General features: G+C 48.7%; 1 protein-coding gene across 2 annotated transcripts in view; it reads right to left on the minus strand.

Annotated features, from left to right (window-relative positions):
• The window catches only part of slc12a8 (solute carrier family 12 member 8), a 247,400-nt gene that overhangs the window by 148,197 nt on the left and 79,054 nt on the right, over positions 1–20,149 (minus strand). For both annotated transcript variants that reach the window (XM_038789779.1, XM_038789780.1), the window contains exons 3-4: positions 17,658–17,804; positions 7,774–7,965 (exon numbers count right to left, since the gene is read on the minus strand). In XM_038789779.1, coding sequence (XP_038645707.1) covers positions 7,774–7,965; positions 17,658–17,804 — 339 coding nt within the window. The remainder of the gene's footprint in view (positions 1–7,773; positions 7,966–17,657; positions 17,805–20,149) is intronic.

The following is a 20,149-nucleotide window of genomic DNA, read 5'->3' on the forward strand; positions in this document are numbered from 1 at the left end:
CCCTCTTTTACCATCTTCTCTGTTCTTACAGAAACATCTAAATCCTGGAACCTGCAACAACCATTCCTGTCCCTGCTGTACCCATGTCTCCGAAATCGCCACAACATCGAGATCCCAGGTACCAACCCATGCTGCAAGCTCACCCACCTTATTCCGGATGCTCCTGGCGTTGAAGTAGACACACTTCAAACCAGCGTCTTGCTTGCCGGTGCCCTCTTTCAAACTTTTAACCCTATCCCTGACACCTCACTACTCTCAACATCCTGTACACTGGGACTACAATTTAGGTTCCCATCCCCTTGCTGAATTAGTTAAACCCCCCCGAAGAGCACTAGCAAATCTCCCCCCCATTGCAACTAACTCCCCTGAATTAAATTACCGTAATCCTGCATGATACGCCAGTAAAGAAATGATAAACTCACTGCTTCTGCGGATCATAATAATAATTGCTTATTATCACAAGTAGGCTTCAATGAAGTTACAGTGAAAAGCCCTAGTCGCCACATTCCAGGGCCTGTTGTGGGAGGCCGGTACGGGAATTGAACCTGCGTTGCTGGCCTTGTTCTGTATTACAAGTCAGCTGTTTAGCCCACTGTAGGAACAGGAATAGGAATAGGAGTCGCCATTCCATCCCTTGGGCGGAATTCTCCGACCCCCCGCCGGGTCGGGGAATTGCCCGGGGCTGGCATAAATCCCGCCCCCGCCGTGGCCGGAATTCTCCGCCACCCGGGAATCGGCGGGAGCGGGAATCACACCGCGCCGATCGGCGTGCTCCCCATGGCAATTCTCCGGCCTGCAATGGGCTGAAGTCCCGCCACTGGTAGGCCTCTCCCACCGGCGGGAATTGGAGCACCTCTGGTGCCGGCGGGATTGGCGGCTCGAGCGGGCCTCCGGGGTCCTGAGGGGGGTGCGGGTCAATCGGACCCCGGGGGGTGCACCCACGGTGGCCTGGCCCACGATCGGGGCCCACCGATCGGCGGGCGGGCCAGTGCCATGAGGGCACTCTTTTTCTTCCGCCGCCGCCACGGCCTCCACCATGGCAGAGGCGGAAGAGAACCCCCCTACCGTGCATGTGCCGGTAGTGACATCAACGGCCGCTGACGCACCGGCGCATGCGTGGACCGGCGAAGGCCTTTCGGCCAGCCCCAATGGCAGGCAGCGGGTGCCAAAGGCCGTTGGCGCCGGTTTGGGCGCCGGCCGGCGGAGCGGAAACCACTCTGGCGCTGGCCTAGCCCCTAAGGTGCGGAGAATTCCGCACCATTTGGGGAGGCCCGACGCCGAAGTGGTTGGCGCCACTCCGCTACGCCGGGAACCCCCACCCCGCCGGGTCGGGGAGAATCCCGGCCCTTGTGCCTGTTTCACCATTCAATTAGATCATGACTGTTCGGTAATGAGCTTTTACTCATGAAGATGCTGAGTACTCCATTCATCCCTATTCTTTAATTGTGTATAAAAGCTGCTAATCGCATTAATGATTGACAAATAGCCCTGAATTTTTGCCTACAGGTGCACAGTTCTGCACATAGTTAATAATGCGACCTGCAAACAGCTGGTGGCGATAGAGATCTAACACGTGACTCAACACACCCAGCAAGACGTACAAAAAGGATTCGCTCCAGGAGAATTCACCAAATTCATTTAGTAGCCATTGTCTGTATTGTAATTCCTTAGTTATCTTTTCCACATATTTATTAATAAATCATCTTTATAGTCTAGCAACTATATGTTCTTTATGCATCCTTACAACAGTTATATCGCAGAATACAACACAGTCAAGTCAGATTTGCGCTCTCTTTTTTCTGAAACACGATATAGGAAGGCCTGTGCTGACAGGAGTGGGCCTGAGCTGGCAGGAGCGGGCCTGAGCTGGCAGGAGGAGGCCTGAGCTGGCAGGTGGAGGCCTGAGCTGGTTGGAGCAGGCCTGTGCTGGCAGGAGTGGGCCTGAGCTGGCAGGTGGAGGCGTGAGCTGGTTGGAGCAGGCCTGTGCTGGCAGGAGTGGGCCTGAGCTGGCAGGAGCAGGTCTGAGCTGGCAGGTGGAGGCGTGAGCTGGTTGGAGCAGGCCTGTGCTGGCAGGTGGAGGCGTGAGCTGGTTGGAGCAGGCCTGTGCTGGCAGGTGGAGGCGTGAGCTGGTTGGAGCAGGCCTGCGCTGGCAGGTGGAGGCGTGAGCTGGTTGGAGCAGGCCTGTGCTGGCAGGTGGAGGCGTGAGCTGGTTGGAGCAGGCCTGTGCTGGTAGGAGCAGGCCCGAGCATTGTACATTTCTTTGGATTGCCAGCGTACCCATTTGGAGAGTTACATGTATCCTTGTGGATTTAGTTTTAAACTGGTCTTAACTGCCCCAGAAGAGGCAGGTACCCAATTCAAACTGTCTTGCTTAAGCCTAAGTGTAGGAGGGTGGTCTGCTGGACTTGCAGCGCCAATTTTTTTGTTTTTAATGACTTGTGCATCCAGGTGCCAGGAAGTATTTTGCGTTTGAGAAGGGCACAATACACAATGGAAAGAAGATACAACATGGACATAGCACTGGATTAAAATCCTGGAACTCCCTCCCTGAAAGAACTGTTGGTGTACCGACACCACACGGACTGCAGCAGTTGAAGGCAGCTCACCACCACCTTCTCAAGAGCAATTAGGGATGGGCAATCACCAAACCAGAAACGTCCAGATCCCATGATGAGTAAAAACAAAACCCTCACATGTAAACACCATAGAAGCCCCAAAAGGTGACTCCTGAGACTCTAAGTTCCTGGCCACTGGGGCACCACTGTGACTTTCCTACCTCCTCTGAGGAGGATTGTGTCTCTAGCTCCGATATCTCCTCCTGCATTAACCCTAACTCTGGTGTGCTGTCCTTTAACCTGCAGCACACATATGCGCAACATCCCTCCAACGTGCTGATATCGGAGCGTTGGAGTGTGGACTGTTTGATATGACACTGTCTCCTTGGACATCTGTTCTTCCTCCTGATGACGGAAGGATGATCTGGTCCAGGGAGGGTTAGGAATGCAGAAGCTGGGAGGTGCGTGAGACACCAGAGCAGTTATTTAGATATAGCCCATCTCATTGTAAAATCACGATCTGATGCACATCACTGCCTTAACCATGCCCACGCTGACCGATGAAAGCACATCCTTGCACTCACTCTCATGCCAACATCTCCTTGTACTCAGGGAGGTGAATCATGACCTCCTTCATTACCTCCATATTTATCAGCTGCTAACGGTGATTCACCATCATCAACAGATTGCTGCTCAGGTTGCAGATTGCAGAGCAGCTTCATGTTTAGCACAGGGCTAAATCGCTGGCTTTGAAAGCAGACCAAGGCAGGCCAGTAGCAAGGCTCAATTCCCGTACCAGCCTCCCCGAACAGGTGCCGGAATGTGGCGACTAGGGACTTTTCACAGTAACTTCATTTGAAGCCTACTTGTGACAATAAGCGATTTTCATTTCATTAATCTCCATCACCATCTGTTCAACAAAGCAAATTATTCGCAGCCAGGCTGACCTGCCCCCAATCCGGGCCATCACCTTAACATTGGTCACCCTCTTCAACTGCAATCACAACATGATTTAATGTTAGACTGATACATAGTACATGCAGGGATATTTCTCTTTGCTGTGTCTGTGTGTCACAGCGCTCATTCACATCTGTTCTGTGCACATCTAAGTGAGCAGTTGACATGTGCTTCAATGCGGGAGCAGAGGTCTCACACTATAGCTGCAGCCTACAGATGTAACCCTTTCCTTGGAGCTTTGTGTGGATAAGCCAAGCTATTCACCTTGACAGAAAACAGCAGATCACTGAACATTTTCCTGCACGGAATCCATGAGCACTGATTGTCTCCTCCTGTGCTCACCACAGCTGCAATTTGAATCTCGATCTTCTTGGTTGCTGCAGGGCCTTAATGTGCCAGCAGGGTCAGGACTAGTCTTCTGTTCTGGACCTCTTCCAACAAAACCTAAAAGTTTCGATCAGAAAAGCAGGGGTCGCTTGGACCCTTCCCTTCCCCCATGTCTCCTCTTTGTGACATTGCATCCATAAAAATGTATGGTGAAAAGGGTCAGGAGCCATTCAGATTACAATGCTCTCATTCACTTTTATGTGCTTATATTCGCCGATCATTTTCATTATATTAGTGATACTGTTAAAGTATTTTGGCTGTAGCCAAAATGTATGTTGTTGCACTCACTCCTGCATATGCTCTCTGGCTACTGACAGCCCCATTGATTTACTCCTTCTTAAGTCAGTCACACTGTTAGGCCATGACAGTGTGCAGATGTGAGGGGCATGGTTAGAGCTCAACTGCACTGGTGATCCTGACAGATGGATGACAACAGGGAAAGTAGATGGGATAATGACCATGGCATTGTTCATCATTCATCCACTGAGTCTTTGTAACTAGCTACATGACTGCAGAACATCAGGTAGTGGTGGCAAAACAATGCCATCTCCATGGCTGTGTTTTGTGAATCCACTCCACGTTTTCAGTGTGTCAGTACAGTACATTGTCAACAGACAGCAACAATTACATTTTTTCCCGAGGGAAAGCCCATGATGGGCCATCCGTTCCAGGGTTAGCCACCAGTTGGACAGCATTTAAAGAGTTCTGCTCTCACCTGACAAGTCAGTGATGTTTCCTCCGAGGTACAGGGATTTAACCATGGATAACCAACCTCTCAATTTGGGCCTGAGGGCCCACATTTTGTCAGTGCCTGAGTCGCCCAACCCATGTTGAGCATGTCTCTGACACCTCCCTAACATTGCCCATCCTTCTCCCCACCAGAAATCTGACGCTCGGTCAGATATTTTTAGAAGTCAGGTTTTCAAACTGGGAATTCTCCTGACTCTACGTACCTGACACACGGGCAGAAATCTAGCATCAGAAAGTCAAGGGTTACTTTACATGTTCCACATTAGAATTATGTTGCAAAGCCTTCCTGTTACTACAATCAATAGACAGCTTGGCCTGGTAAAGACAACTTCAGTTACTTGAATAGATTGGAGATTGGAGAAACTGTGAGGTTGGCCTTCCTGGAGAAGGCAAAGAGGAGACTTGAGAGAGCTGTTCAAAATGTTGAGGGGCCTAGACAGTGTAGATAGAGAGAAATTGTCCCCATTGGGTGAGAGTCAAGAATCAATGAACACAGGCTTCAAAGGTCATTGGCAAAGGATCCAAAGGTGATTGGAGTAAACGCTTTTATCTTTCCAAACCGAAGCAATAGTCACAATCTGGAATGCACTGTCTAAAGGGGTGGTGGATGCAGCTTTGATCCTGGCTTTCAAAACGGAATTCATGTGAAGGAAAAACATTTTGTCGAGTTACAGGGAAAGGATGGGGGAATGGAATTGGCTGAATTATTCTTGCAGAGAGCTGGCATGGATTCCATGAACTGAGTGCCTCTGTCTGCGCCGGAACCATTCCATGATTCTCTGGGTGGTCACAATGGAAAATGAAAGAAGATCTCTCATTGTTAGTTTATTTATTCAACACTGCAACCCAGCTATCAGCTCTCGGCTGCGGGTTCAAAGTATAAATCACTGTGATTATCCTACACATTTCCTGTTCAAGTTGAACTGTTCATTTCATCGACTTAAAAAACAAACTGATTTAAGATTAAAATAACAAATGGGTTTATTCCTTTGATCTATACAACATGACTGCTGACACAAAAATATAGGTACAATTTAAAGCCTTGGTTTCTTTTGAATAGAAATAAACTAAAACAAATACAAAAACAAAATTGGCCCGGATTTTTGCTCTCAGGTCAAGAACACAGGTTGGGATATTTCCCACCTTGATTGCTCCCCTTCCACAAACACTCAAACCCGCCACCATCGATGAACAGCGGCAGCCATTTGTATCATCTACAGGATGCACTGCCGCAACTCAGCAAGGTTCCTTAAACAGCACCTTCCAAACACATGATCTAGAAATACAAGAGCAGCAGAAAGCTGTGAACTCCACCACCTGGAGGTTCCCCTCCAAGTCACTCACCACCCTGACTTGGAAATATGTCGAAGTTCCTTCGCTGTCGCTGGGGCAACATCCTGAAACTCTCTCCCTAACAGCACAGTAGGAGTACCTACACCGCAAGAGACTGCAGCGGTTCAAGGAGGCAGCTCACCACCACCTTCTGAAGGGCAGCTAGGGATCGGCAATAAATGCTGGCCTCACCAGCGATGACCACATCCCGTAAATGAATTTTTAAAAATATCCAAAGGGGTGCATCAGCTCTCTAAAAGGGTACCCTAGCTATGCAAACAACTGCACAAAGTTCTCCTTACTCCTACAAATTCTAATCTGCATACTTTGGGTTTCAGACATCTACCTCACCAAAATCACATTTGAGTTGCAGCTGCTTCCAGGAATCACGGCTGTGTGATTTATAGCCCTTTCCCATCACCTTCCCCATTAACCCCCCCCCCCCCCCCAAATAATTCCAAATAAAGCTGTTGGACTTTAACCTGGTGTTGTAAGACTTCTGTTTTTTGAGTTTTTAGAGTACCCAATTCTTTCTTTCCAATTAAGGGGCAATTTAGCGTAGCTAATCCACCTAACCTGCATGTCTGGGTTGGGGGGATGAAATCCACGCAGACATGGGGAGAATGTGCAAACTCCACACGGACAGTGACCCAGGGACGGGATTCGAAACCGGGTTCTCAGTGCCGTAGGCAGCAGTGCTAACTACTGTGCCACATGCCACCGAGTGTTGTAAGACTTCTTACTGTGCCCACCTCAGTCCTCACACCGGCATCTCCACACCTATGAAAACAGCAGAGGTCAGGTTCAGGGCGGGACTTCGTATTCCGGCCCCTGCTGCCATTCTCGAACAGATGGAGAGCAAAAATTCAGGCCTTTGTTGGAAGGTAGCGTTGCAAGGATCTACTAAAGTAGTTTCTCTGTAAATACACTTGCAGGTGGTCCAGCAGTTGCTGTTGGTTTTTCCAACAATGTTTTGAATCACCATATTGGCAGAAAATTCCTGTGTGACTAATTATCTTGCACAATGGACTTGCCATAAGTAGACTTTAATTTACCCAGCCGTTAAGTGGTTACCAGCATTGTTAGGAATTCAACAGCAAACCTGTGTAGATCACTGAATACATCTACAGGATTTGCACACTAATGAGTCTGGGACTTCACAGAGAGAAGCAGTTTAATTGAAGGCTGCCTCCGGTTTGACCCAGATATGCAACCTTTGTGTTTTGATATATTATACATTTTCACTACGTTTTCTGCACATTTTTATGTCATTTTTTAAAAAAACTTGCATCTCATTCCAATTCCTCCTTTCCTCAACAATTTGTGACATCAGCAGCAGCTGAATCCAAATCCTCAACTGTTTCAGAAATGCTGCAGACTTCATCCCAAAGTCTCGGATTGATCGCTAAACGTTTGGGATCTACTGTGAATGTGACAAAGAAGTGAAAGAGTGAGACACCTTTCCCATAGAATTCAGTGATTTGATGGTCAAATTCAATGTCCACATTTTGCATATAATTGCCTTAAAGGGGCTGCTTTAGCACACTGGGCTAAATAGCTGGCTTTTAAAGCAGAACAAGGCAGGCCAGCAGCACGGTTCAATTCCCGTACCAGCCTCCCCAAACAGGCGCCGGATGTGGCGACTAGGAGCTTTTCACAGTAACTTCATTGAAACCTCCTTGTGACAATAAACGATTTTCATTTCATTTTTTATTTTCATTAAAATCTCGGAACAGATGCAAACAAAATTCTGAAATGGTTCATAAAACCGCAATCTGGAAGTCTTCATTACCTGTCCAAATACGTAGAGAAATCCAAATGTTCCTCCTACTCGACCTCCCAGAACTGTAGAAAGCATAGAATATACGCCACCATTCCCAAGACTGCACCTCTCCAACACGCCAATTCCAGATAGAACCGTCACCACAGCAACCAAGACAACCAGGGTCACCATAAGTATTCCCAGCAGGACACCGGTATTTCCCTGAGATTGAAAAACTATAATAGTCAGCAATTTGTTATCAATCAGCGATCTCATGATAAATTGATCCATACCTTAGCAACAGATACATATTAACTTTGTTAACATCACATGAACATCCCTCAAACTATTGGTAGCTGCTTGCTTTAGGTGGGAAATCATTGATTTGCAAACAAATAATTCTCCTCAAAGACAATATCGAAAATCGAATCCATTAGTTAGTCATGTATCTGTGCTGAAAGGTAGTTAGTAGGGATGTGAATTTCTAAAGATCAGCAACAATCCATTGAATGATGGAACAGGCTGGAAGAGTGTATGTACAGCAGACAGTGATACCTTTAATAAAACTCATGAGCACTGTGTCCCCTAGTAAGTCATAGGTACGAAAAGGTATTTATTCCTGTTTCTAAAAATGCAGCAAAGAGGCAGTACAATAATTATAGGGAGAATAATACTTGTCCTCCTTTGTGTTTTGTTATGCTCTTGACGTAGCATAAGCTGCTTCCTTGATGTACACTCTGACAAAGGAAGGTTCAGACTTGGAGATAGCTTTAACACATTTACTAAACTGTTAACAATTCTCCTACTTGGATTCGACTCTCCTGTTAATCCTGCTATAGCTACTCAGACTATCTAACCAGTCTGCTACAATCCATGTGGTGGGTGTGATGTGTTTCAATCAACCCTGTCTGTACTCACTAAGTGTCTCCACTGGAAAGAGGAAGATCATGTGTGCTGTTTCCTTATATGTGGGTAGCCCCCTTGTGGTAGTGTCACCTCTGTGTGTGTCTTGACTGCCCATTGGTTGTGTCCTATCTTACTGACCTATTGGTTGAATGTCTGTGTGTCATGATGTCTCTGGTGCTCCCTCTAGTGTCTAGCTAGGTGTAGTGTATGTACATTAACCCCTTGTGTATTTACAGTGATGCATATCACCACACGTTGTAATTTGATTTCTTGCATTTTTTTTGACAACAGATCAAGTGATGATAAATCTTAACTTCCTTCATTGTCGCTGGTTCAAATTTGTGGAACTCCCTTTCAATTGGCACTGTAGGAAAGCCTACATCACTTGGGACTGCAGTGATTCAAGAAGGCACTCACCACCACCTTCTCAAGGGCAGTTAAGTTTGGGTAACAAATACTGACCAAGCCAGCAAAACCCCCATCCCATGAGCGAATAAAGAAAATCCTTGAAGACATTTCATCAAACCGCAGCTCTATTTTATTTAATTATATTATAACATCTTCCTGCAGACTTCCGGTGGCGGCACTGCGGAGCTAAGCCGCACATTCGGCAGCTCCTGCTGAAAACGGACTTTGGGGCTCTTTTCAGGTCCCCCAACGGAGCTGTATCGGCAAATCCCGACGTGGGAAGAGGACAGGAGTCGGCCCCTACGGTCCTATGGTCCGGACCAGGAGTGGGGTAAGGAGAAAAACGGAGAAAGCACCCCTGAAAAAGCGGGGGAAGGAAGACAAAATGGCGGCCGGCGGAGGCCCGGAGGACTGGAGGCAGTGGGCGCAGGAGTAGCAGGCGACTCTGCTGCGCTGCTTCCAGGAGCTTAAGGTGGAGCTGCTGGAGTCGTTGAAGGTAACCACCAGAGAGCTGATGGAGACCCAGACAGCCCAGGGGGCTGCGATCCGGGAGCTGCAGAAGCAGGCCTCCGAAAGGGAGGATGAGGCCGTGGCCGTCGCGGGGAAGGTGGAGATGCATGAGGCGCTCCATAAAAGATGGCAGGAGCGGTTCGAGGAGCTGGACAACCGGTCGAGGCGGAAGAATTTGCGGATCCTGGGCCTCACGGAGGGGCTCGAGGGGTCGGTCCTGGCGGCCTATGTGGTTGTCATGTTAAACTCGCTGATGGGGGCTGGGTCCTTCCAGGGGCCCCTGGAGTTAGAGGGGGCCCACAGAATTCTGGCTAGGAGGCCCAAGCCGAGCGAGCCGCCACGGGCGGTGTTGGTGCGGTTTCATCGGTTTGTGGATCGTGAGTGTGTGCTCCGGTGGGCCAAGAAGGAGTGGAGCAGCAAGTGGGAGAACACGGAGGTGCAGATTTTCCAGGACTGGAGTGCGGAGATGGCGAGGCGGAGGTCCGGATTTAACCGGACGAAGGCGGTGCTCCACAGACGGAGTGTGAAGTTTGGCATGTTGCAGCCGGCGCGTCTGTGAGTCACCTATAAGGATCGGCACCATTATTTTGAGTCCCCGGAGGAGGCGTGGGCATTTGTGCAGGCCGAGAAATTGGACTCAAACTGAGGGTCGAAGATGGGGGATGCTGTATAATACTGTACTTGTATTTGCTCGGTTTAATGTATGATGTGGGTTGGCCTTAGGGTGGGTGGGGTGATGTCGATTTGTCTTTTCTGTATGGGTTTTTCTGTAGGGGTCTGGTGGACGGGTTCAGGCAGGGGGGTAAACGGGGAGTTCGGGGAGCTGGTGGGGGGGGACTGATAATGGGAGTTGCCCTAGAGGAGGCGGGGCCGGGCAGGCGAAAGCGCGGGCTTTCTGCGGGTTTCCCGCGCTGGGAGATGGTGGGGCGGAGTCGGGGCTGAGAAGCGCGGGTCGTTGCTGGCTGTTTTCTTTTCCCGCGCAAGAGTGGGGAGGGGGGAGGAGGACCCGATGACAGGCACGTTGGAGGTGGGGTAGTCCCACGTGGGGAGGAGTCGGAGGTAGTGCGGGAGTCGCTGGGGTCAGCAGAAGTTAGCTGGCTCACGGGAGTGCTATGGAGGGAGGGGCGCGGCTAGGAGGGGTCCTAGCCTTGGGGGGGGGGGGGGGGGGGGGGGGGGGGGGGGGGGGGGTACCGGGTTGCTGCTGAAATGGTCAGGAAGGAGCTGTAGGACGCAGGGGGTGCTGGAGGGGGGGAGTTGCCGCCGTGGGGAACTGGCAGATCGGGGGACGCTGGCTGGTGGTGGGCAAGGGATGGGGTATGGCTAATCGGCAGGGAGGGGGGGGGGCAGGGAGCCCTCTGATCCGGCTGATAACCTGGAATATGAGGGGGCTAAATGGGCCGGTCAAACGGGCCCGGGTGTTTGCGCACCTGAAGGGGCTGAAGGCGGATGTGGCCATGCTCCAGAAGACACACCTGAGAGTGGTGGACCAGGTTCGGCTGAGGAAGGGATGGGTGGGCCAAGTATTTCACTCAGGGCTGGATGAGAAGAGTAGGGGGGTGGCGATCCTGGTGGGGAAGAAGGTGTCATTTGAGGCGTTAAATTTGGTGGCTGACAGTGGCGGGAGATATGTGATGGTGAGTAGTAAGCTGCAGGGGGAGCGGGTAGTGTTGGTGAATGTTTACGCCCTAAATTGGGACGATGCGGGGTTTATGCGGCGTATGTTGGGCCGCATTCCGGACATGGTGGGGGGTCTGATCATGGGGGGCGACTTCAACACGGTACTGGATCCCCCATTGGATCGATCCAAGTCCCGGACGGGTAGGAGGCCGGCGGCGGCTAAGGTGTTGAGGGGATTTATGGACCAGATGGGGGGGGTGGATCCCTGGAGGTTTGCGAGGCCAAGGGCCAGGGAGTACTCGTTTTTCTCCCACGTACATAAGGCCTACTCGAGGATTGATTTCTTTGTCCTGAGCAGGGGGTTGGTTTCGAGGGCGGAGGATGTGGAATACTCCGCCATTGCCATTTCAGATCATGCCCCGCACTGGGTGGACCTCGGGCTGGGGGAAGGGAGGGACCAACGTCCGCTCTGGCACTTGGAGGTGGGGCTGCTGGCAGACGAGGAGGTGGCCGAGAGGGTTCGGGGGTGTATCGAGAGGTACCTTGAGACCAATGACAATGGGGAGGTCTGAGTGGGGACGGTCTGGGAGGCATTGAAGGCGGTGACTAGAGGGGAATTGATCTCCATCCAAACCCGTAGGGAGAGGGGGGAGCAGAGGGAGAGGGAGAGACTGATAGGGAGATGGTGAGGGTGGATAGGAGATATGCGGAGGCTCCAGAGGAGGGATTGCTGGGGGAGAGACGTTGCCTTCAGGCCAGATTCGACCTATTGACTACCAGAAAGGCGGAAGCTCAGTGGAGGAAAGCACAGGGGGTATGAGTATGGGGAGAATGCAAGCAGGATGCTGGCACACCAGCTCCGAAAGCGGGACGCGGCCAGGGAGATTGGGGGAGTGACGGATAGAGCTGGGAAGGTGGTGCGGAGGGGGGTAGATGTTAATGGGGTCTTCAGGGACTTCTATGGGGAACTGTACCGGTCTGAACCCCCGGTGGAGGGGGGTGGAATGGGGCGCTTCTTGGACAAGTTGCGATTCCCGAGGGTGGAAGAGGAGCAGGTGGAGGGACTAGGGGCGCCGATCGAGCTGGAGGAGGTGGTCAAAGGGATAGGGAGCATACAGTCGGGGAAGGCGCCAGGGCCGGATGGGTTTCCAGCGGAATTTTATAAAAGGTATGTGGACCTGTTGGGCCCCCTGTTGGTCCGGACCTTTAACGACGCAAGGGAGGGGGGGGCTTTGCCACGGGCACTGATTTCCTTGATCCTGAAGCGGGACAAGGACCCTCTGCAGTGCGGGTCATATATGCCGATTTTGCTGCTAAACGCCGACGCTAAACTGCTGGCAAAGATCCTAGCCACTAGAATAGAGGATTGCGTGCCCGGGGTCATTCATGAGGACCAGACGGGGTTTGTGAAGGGAAGGCAGTTGAATAAGAACGCGCGAAGGCTCCTCAATGTCATTATGATGCCGGCCGTGGAAGGGGAGGCGGAGATAGTGGTGGCATTGGATGCGGAGAAGGCCTTTGATAGGGTTGAGTGGGAGTACTTGTGGGAGGTGTTGGAGAGGTTTGGGTTTGGAGAGGGGTTTATCCGGTGGGTGAGGCTGCTCTACAAGGCCCCAATGGCGAGTGTAGCCACAAATAGGAGGAGGTCGGAGTACTTTCGGCTGTACTGGGGACGAGACAGGGGTGCCCCCTGTCCCCCTTGCTCTTCGCGTTGGCGATTGAGCCCCTGGCCATGGCGTTGAGGGAGTCAGGGAACTGGAGGGGCCTGGTGCGGGGTGGGGAGGAGCATCGAGTGTCGCTTTATGCGGACGACCTGTTGCTGTATGTGACGGACCCGGTGGGGGGGATGCCGGAGGTGATGAGGATTCTTAGTAAATTCTGGGGTTTCTCTGGGTATAAGTTGAAACTGGGCAAGAGTGAGTTGTTTGTGGTGCACCCGGGGGATCAAGAGGAGGGGATTGGTAGGCTCCCACTGAAGCAGGCAGGGAGGAGCTTCCGGTACCTGGGAGTCCAGGTGGCTGGGAGTTGGGGTGCCCTGCACAAGCTCAACCTCACAAGGTTGGTGGAGCAGATGGAGGAGGAGTTTAAGAAATGGGATATGTTACCGCTGTCACTGGCGGGGAGGGTGCAGTCCGTTAAGATGACGGTGCTCCCGAGGTTTTTGTTCCTGTTCCAGTGCCTCCCCATCCTTATCCCGAAGGCCTTTTTTAGGAGGGTCAATAGGAGTATTATGGGATTTGTATGGGCGCATGGGACTCCGAGGGTGAGAAGGGTGTTTTTGGAGCGGGGCAGGGATGGGGGGGCTGGCGTTGCCCAACCTCTGTGGGTACTATTGTGCTGCCAACGCAGTGATGGTGCGTAAGTGGGTAATGGACGGGGCAGGGGCAGCATGGAAGAGGATGGAGGTGGCGTCCTGCGTGGACACGAGCCTGGAGGCGCTGGTAACGGCGCCGTTGCCGCTCCCTCCAATGAGGTATACCACGAGCCCGGTGGTGGCGGCTACCCTCAAAATTTGGGGGCAATGGAGATGGCATAGGGGGGAGTGGGGGGCTCAATGGAGTCCCCGATACGGGGGAACCACCAGTTTGTTCCAGGGAGCATCGATGGTGGGTTTCTTGGCTGGCATAGGGTAGGTATTAGGAGGCTGAGGGACCTGTTTGCGGATGGGAGGTTTGCGAGCCTGGGTGAGTTAGAGGGGAAGTTTGGGCTCCCCCCGGGGAACATGTTTAGGTACATGCAGGTTAGGGCGTTTGCCAGGCGGCAGGTGGAGGGGTTCCCTCTGCTGACCCCACGTGGGTTACGGGACAGGGTGCTCTTGGGAGTGTGGGTTGGAGGGGGGAGGATTTTGGATGTGTACCACGTCATGCAGGAGGTGGATGAGGCTTTGGTGGGGGAGCTGAAGGGTAAATGGGAAGAGGAGCTGGGTGAGGAGATTGAGATGGGGACGTGGGCGGATGCCCTGGAAAGGGTGAATTCCCCCTGTTCCTGTGCGAGGCTTAGCCTCATACAGTTCAAGGTGCTGCACAGGGCCCACATGACTGGGACGAGGATGAGTAGGTTTTTCGGGGGCGAAGACAGGTGTGCTAGGTGCTCGGGGAGCCCAGCGAACCATGCCCATATGTTTTGGACATGCCCAGCGCTGGGGGAGTTTTGGAAGGGTGTAGCAAGGAAGGTGTCGAGGGTGGTGGGATCCAGGGTCAAGCCAGGCTGGGGACTCACAATTTTTGGGGTTGCAGTGGAGCCGGGAATGCAGGAGGCGAAAGAGGTCGGTGTCCTGGCCTTTGCGTCCCTAGTAGCCCAGCGGAGGATTTTGCTTCAATGGAAGGATGCGAGGCCCCCAAGCGTGGATGCCTGGATCAATGATATGGCGGGGTTCATGTTGTTGTTAATACGGTTTTCTTGCTGTTATTTTATGTTTTTGATATGTTTTTGAAAATCTTAATAAAAATTATTTAACAAAAAAAAGAAATTGTGAATGTACTGGTATTACATATGGTTTACAGCACAGAAACAAATCATTTGGTCCAATAGGTACGTGGCAATGTTTCCGCTCCACCCTACTTTATCTAATCCCATCAACGATCCACCTATACCCTTCTCCCTCATGTGTTTGTATAACCTTCCCTGAAATGCATCTATGCTATTTTCCTTAACTGCTTCTCAAGGTGGTGAGCTTCATTTTCTAAGCACTCTTTTTGGACATTCTGAATTCTCCCTCTGTGTTCCCGAACAGTCGCCGGAATGTGGCAACTAGGGGGTTTTCACAGTAACTTCATTGCAGTGTTAATGTAAGCCTACTTGTGACAATAAAGATTATTTTATTATTGTTATTACTATCATTATTATTAAGGAAATTTCTCCTGAAATTCTGATTAGATTTACTGGTGTCTATCTTACATTGGTGACCTCTGGTTCTGCGCTTGTCCACAAGAGGAAACATATTCTGTACATCTACCCTATCAAATCATTTCAGAATCTTAAAGATTTATATCAGGTTGCCTTTATATTTTCTAGAGGAAAGAGCCCCAGCCGGTCAATCATTCTGCCTGTCAGATGTGTAGTAAAGTTATAATAATAAGCATGTAACAATTCATGACTTAATCTTTAGCATAGTTTAAAGAAATTTGGGCTCATATTTCCTATCAGAAACTTTGGTAATAAGAAGTAGATTTAAAACCACTATATTTCATATTTATTGCATTTACACGCTAAAGTTCAGCAAAGCAACATAGAGGACGTCACATTATATTAAATTCATGATCTCTGAATTATGCACGATTCATCAAAAGTAGAAAAGCAAAGCAAAATGTTTGATCCCAAGATTAATAAAGCCATTGGCTTTCATTCTTCATACAACAGAAAGTAAAGAGGATAAGAGGAAACTATTCAGGTATTTTGCCCTTTCATTAAAAATTACAAGGAAAACTAATTGACTACTGGAGAAATAAAGTGTACCATTCAACCCCATCATTATATTAACGAGGGAGGTACCACATTAATATATTGCAGATTATTACTACAGTAGTCCCCCTTTATAACGCGGGTGTTGGGGTCCAAGACAGCCACCCGCGTTGCATCCGAGCCGCGGATATCCACGATGGGGGTTTTAAATTTATTTAAAAATCTATGCATGCGCTTCCCATTGTGAGTCTACGGGGGGCGGGGGGGGAGAGGTCAGACCCCCGTAGACTCACAATGGGAAGCGCATGCATAGATTTTTAAATAAATTTAAAACCCCCATCGTGGATCTAATTAAAACAAGCACTGCTGCATTTTTAACAACTTAAAAGTTGGATTGGAGGGAGAGAGCAGCCGGCAGTGTCAATTTCAGCGGCCGGCTGATTGTTTCAGTGAGAGAGCAGCTTCCCTCTCCGGATCAAAGTGAGCCGGCCGCTGAAATTGACACTGCCGGCTGATTGGAGGGAGAGAGCAGCCGGCAGTGTCAATTTCAGCGGCCGGCTCACTTTGATCCGGAGAGGGAAGCTGACAGTTGAGGTCCATAAGCCCCCCCCGCCGTATATCGCGAACCGCGGTATTGCGGAGCGCGGTATAACGGGGGACTACTGTACTACCCTCATCACACTTGGCAAAAGATACCAAAAAGCGGTGTTGAAGATTCAAATGTTACTCAAACAAGTGAGCGGAACCCATGGACTTCTTGATCACTTAAATTGTAACCATCTGTTTAGCTGCTCTGCCATATTCCTCCCATCTCCCAATACCCTATCTCTCCTCACCCGTTGCAATCTTCTCTCAGCAAGTGAGACTGCCTTGTTCCACTCTAATCTATCCAGTCGTAGTTAGCACTGCTGCCTCACGGCGCTGAGGTCCCAGGTTCGATGCCGGCCCTGGGTCACTGTCCGTGTGGAGTTCGCACATTCTCCCCGTGTTTGCGTGGGTTTCACCCCCACAACCCAAAGATGTACAGGGTAAGGTGGATTGGCCACGCTAAATTGTTGCCTAATCAAAAAAAATGAATTGGGTACTCAAGATTTTTTTTAAAAAACAAAAAAATAAATCCAACCAGTCGTTACTTCCTTCAGCTACCCTTCCTAATAGCTTTTTTCCTTCATGTGAATTTTTGTCTGATTATGTTTCTGTCAAACTCCTTAGGATGCTTTCAACATTAATGTTATTTAAATGCAATATCTTTGTTGGATTTTGTCTAGTTCTTTTATACATCTATTTGTAGATGGCAGGCATCAGTTGAAATGTCTTATAATGACCAATCAAACTGCCCATCATTTAAGAGCAAATACATTAATTAGAAACCATTACTATCTTAATTGCTCCGATTACTGAAATAATGAAATCAATCTTCAGAGTACCACAAAACTGTACAAGAGGGAAGTTTTGCTGTAATCTTTAGTTCCTTGGTTTACAAAGTCTGTTTCACTTTTAATGATTCTAATTGTAGAGCAAAATTCCTATTATTAACCATTTGCTTAAAATATTTTTTCCCAAAAAGAAAATATTCTACATCTAATATGAAAACAAAGCAAAAGACAAAACTGAATATATAAATATAATGGTGTTTGTGGATGCCAGTTTACCTTGCAACCGCACACAGGTGAAAAATGTCAAACAAACTAAACTGGAGGTAAAATAGACTAAACATGTGATAGCGTAGGATTAGGAGTCGGTCTCCATAAAGTTATCAAAATTTGAACAAGCTAGTCAACTGAATTTATTAAAAATTTCCTATCTGTAACAAGTTTCTGTCAGTGGCTTTTTGGGGTTTATTTCTTCTGCTCTCACTTTGGTTAAGGTATCTGTAAAATTCCTTTTTAAATGCTGTTGCAACTCCATTTATTTTTAATAGATTAAGAAATGCAAAGTTAGCACACATGGCAATTTTACCCAAACAGACTATGTGGTCCACTATGAGAGAACATTGAAACCCCTCAATTCAACATTCAACTTCGTGAAGCCAACACAGCTGTAAAAATTATAGAAAATGAACATTAACTTACCACAAGCCACCCAGTCCGCAGAAAGAGAACCACTCCAAAGATGTTGATCATACACGTTGTGAATACTCCATCCCATGTTCCAAATAGCACTGGTTCCCAGACAAAAATCTTAACTTTCCACCAGGGCTTAACATGGGACTGGGATACCTGTTGGTGCATTAACATCATTTTACAATTAGTATCCTAATAGATCATATCGCGATTCTGACAAAAGATCAAAAGGACAAAAGAGTGGAAACCAATCAAGTTAATCCTGCTGGTAATTATTATCCCAAAGCTTTTGTAAAATGGATCAAATAACAAGTGTTTTTCTGTATGAAGACAATTCCTAACAAAAGCAGGAGTTTGCATTTATAATTTTCGAACCTGACTTCAAGGCTTCATACTGTAGTAATTTAAATTATTTTTTAACTTATGTTCCTATCCAATTCTTATCTTGGAACAGGAAGTAGAATATTTAGAAGAAGCCTTACAGTGCAGAAGGAAGCCATCCAGCCCATCGTGACTGAACTAAACTTCTGAAAGCGGACCGTACCGAGACCCACTCCCCCACTTTATCCCTGCAACCTCACCTAACCTGGACACTAAGGGATAATTTTAGCATGGCCAATTCACCTAATGAAGAACAATACAGCCCAGGAACAGGCCCTTTGGCCCTTCAAGCCTGTACCAGTCATGATACCAACCTTTGCCAAACACTCAGCACTTCTTTGAGCTGTATCCCTCTATACCCATCCTATCCATGTGTTTGTCAAGATACCTTTTGAACGCCATTAATGTATCTGCTTCCACAACATCCCCTGGCAACGCGTTCCAGGCATTCACCACCCTCTGCGTAAAAAACCTGCCTCGCACATCTCCTCTAAACTTTGCCCCACGGACCTAAACCTATGCCCCCTAATGACTGACCCCTTCGCTCTGGGAAGGAGTGCCTGCCCATCCACTCTGACCATGCCCCTCATAATCTTGTAGACATTTATCAGGTCACCCCTCAACTTCTACCTTTCTCCCGAAAACAGTGCGAGTCTATTCAGCCTCGCACATGGCTAACACCCTCCAGACCAGGCAACATCCTGGTAAACCTCTTCTGCACCCTCTCCAAAGTCTCCACATCCCTCTGGTAGTGTGGCAGTTAGAATTGTGCGGAATATTCCAAATGCGGCCTTACCAAGGTTCTATCCAACTGAAGTATGACTTACCAATTTTTATACTCGATGCCCCATCCAATGAAGGCAAGCATTCCATATGCTTCCTTGACTACCTTGTCCACTTGTGTTGCCACCTTCAAATATCTGTGGACCTGCACGCCCAGATCTCTCTGACTTTCTATATTCCTAAGAGTTTTGTCATTTACGGTATATTTCCCCTCAGTTTGACCTACCAAAATGCATTACCTCACATTTGTACGGATTAAACTCCATTTGCCATTTCGCTGCCCAGGTCTCCAGCCTATCTATGTCCTGCTGTATCCTCGGACAATTCTCAACACTATCTGCCACTCCAGCAACCATGGTGTCATCTGCGAACTTACTAATCAGACCAGTTACATTTTCCTCCAAATGGTTTATGTATACTACAAACAACAGAGGCCCTAGCACAGATCACTGTGGAACGCCACTAGTCACAACCTTCCATTCAGAAAAATACCTTTCTACTGCTACCTTTTGCCTTCTGTGACTGAGCCAGTATTGTATCCATCTTACCACCACATCTCTGATCCCGTGTGACTTCATCTTTTGTACCAGTCTGCCATGAGGCACCTTGTCAAAGGCTTTACTGAGCCCATGTAAACAACATCCACTGCCCTCCCCTCATCAATCATCTTTGTCACAACCTCAAAAATCTCGATCAAGCTAGTGAGGCATGACCTCTCCTTCACAAAACCATGCTGTCTATCGCTTATGAGTCCATTTGTTTCCAAATGGGTATAAATCCTGTCCCTGAGAATTTTCTCCAATAATTTACATACTACCGACGTGAGGCTCGCTGGACTATAATTTCCAGGATTATCCCTTCTACCTTTCTTAAACAGCAGTACCACATTAGCTATTCTCCAGTCCTCTGGGATCTCACCTGTAGACAATGAATATTCAAAGATGTCAGTCAAGGCCCCAGCAATTTCATCCCTTGCTTCCCTCAGGGATCAATTCCATCCGGCCCAGGAGACTTATCTACTTAATATATTTTAAAAGACCCAATACCTCCTCCTCCTTTTTCAAAATTTTTTTTTTAAAGTATTTTTATTAAAGTTTTGCAGAATTTTTCATAATAAAATAGTAGTAACCATAACAACAAAACAAACTAGAGTGAACATAGACATAGTGCAAAAAGAAAATATACAATAACAATTAAATAGACATTACCCCACGCAACCCAGTCTTCCCACACCATCTCAATGAAGCACTCACCTCCACCACCCCCCACACCCCCCCGTGGATGCTGCTGCTGACATTTTTAAAATAAATAAATTTAGAGTACCCATTATTTTTCCA

The sequence above is a fragment of the Scyliorhinus canicula genome, chromosome 2 (genome assembly GCF_902713615.1).
Source record: "Scyliorhinus canicula chromosome 2, sScyCan1.1, whole genome shotgun sequence".
Classification (NCBI taxonomy): domain Eukaryota; kingdom Metazoa; phylum Chordata; class Chondrichthyes; order Carcharhiniformes; family Scyliorhinidae; genus Scyliorhinus; species Scyliorhinus canicula.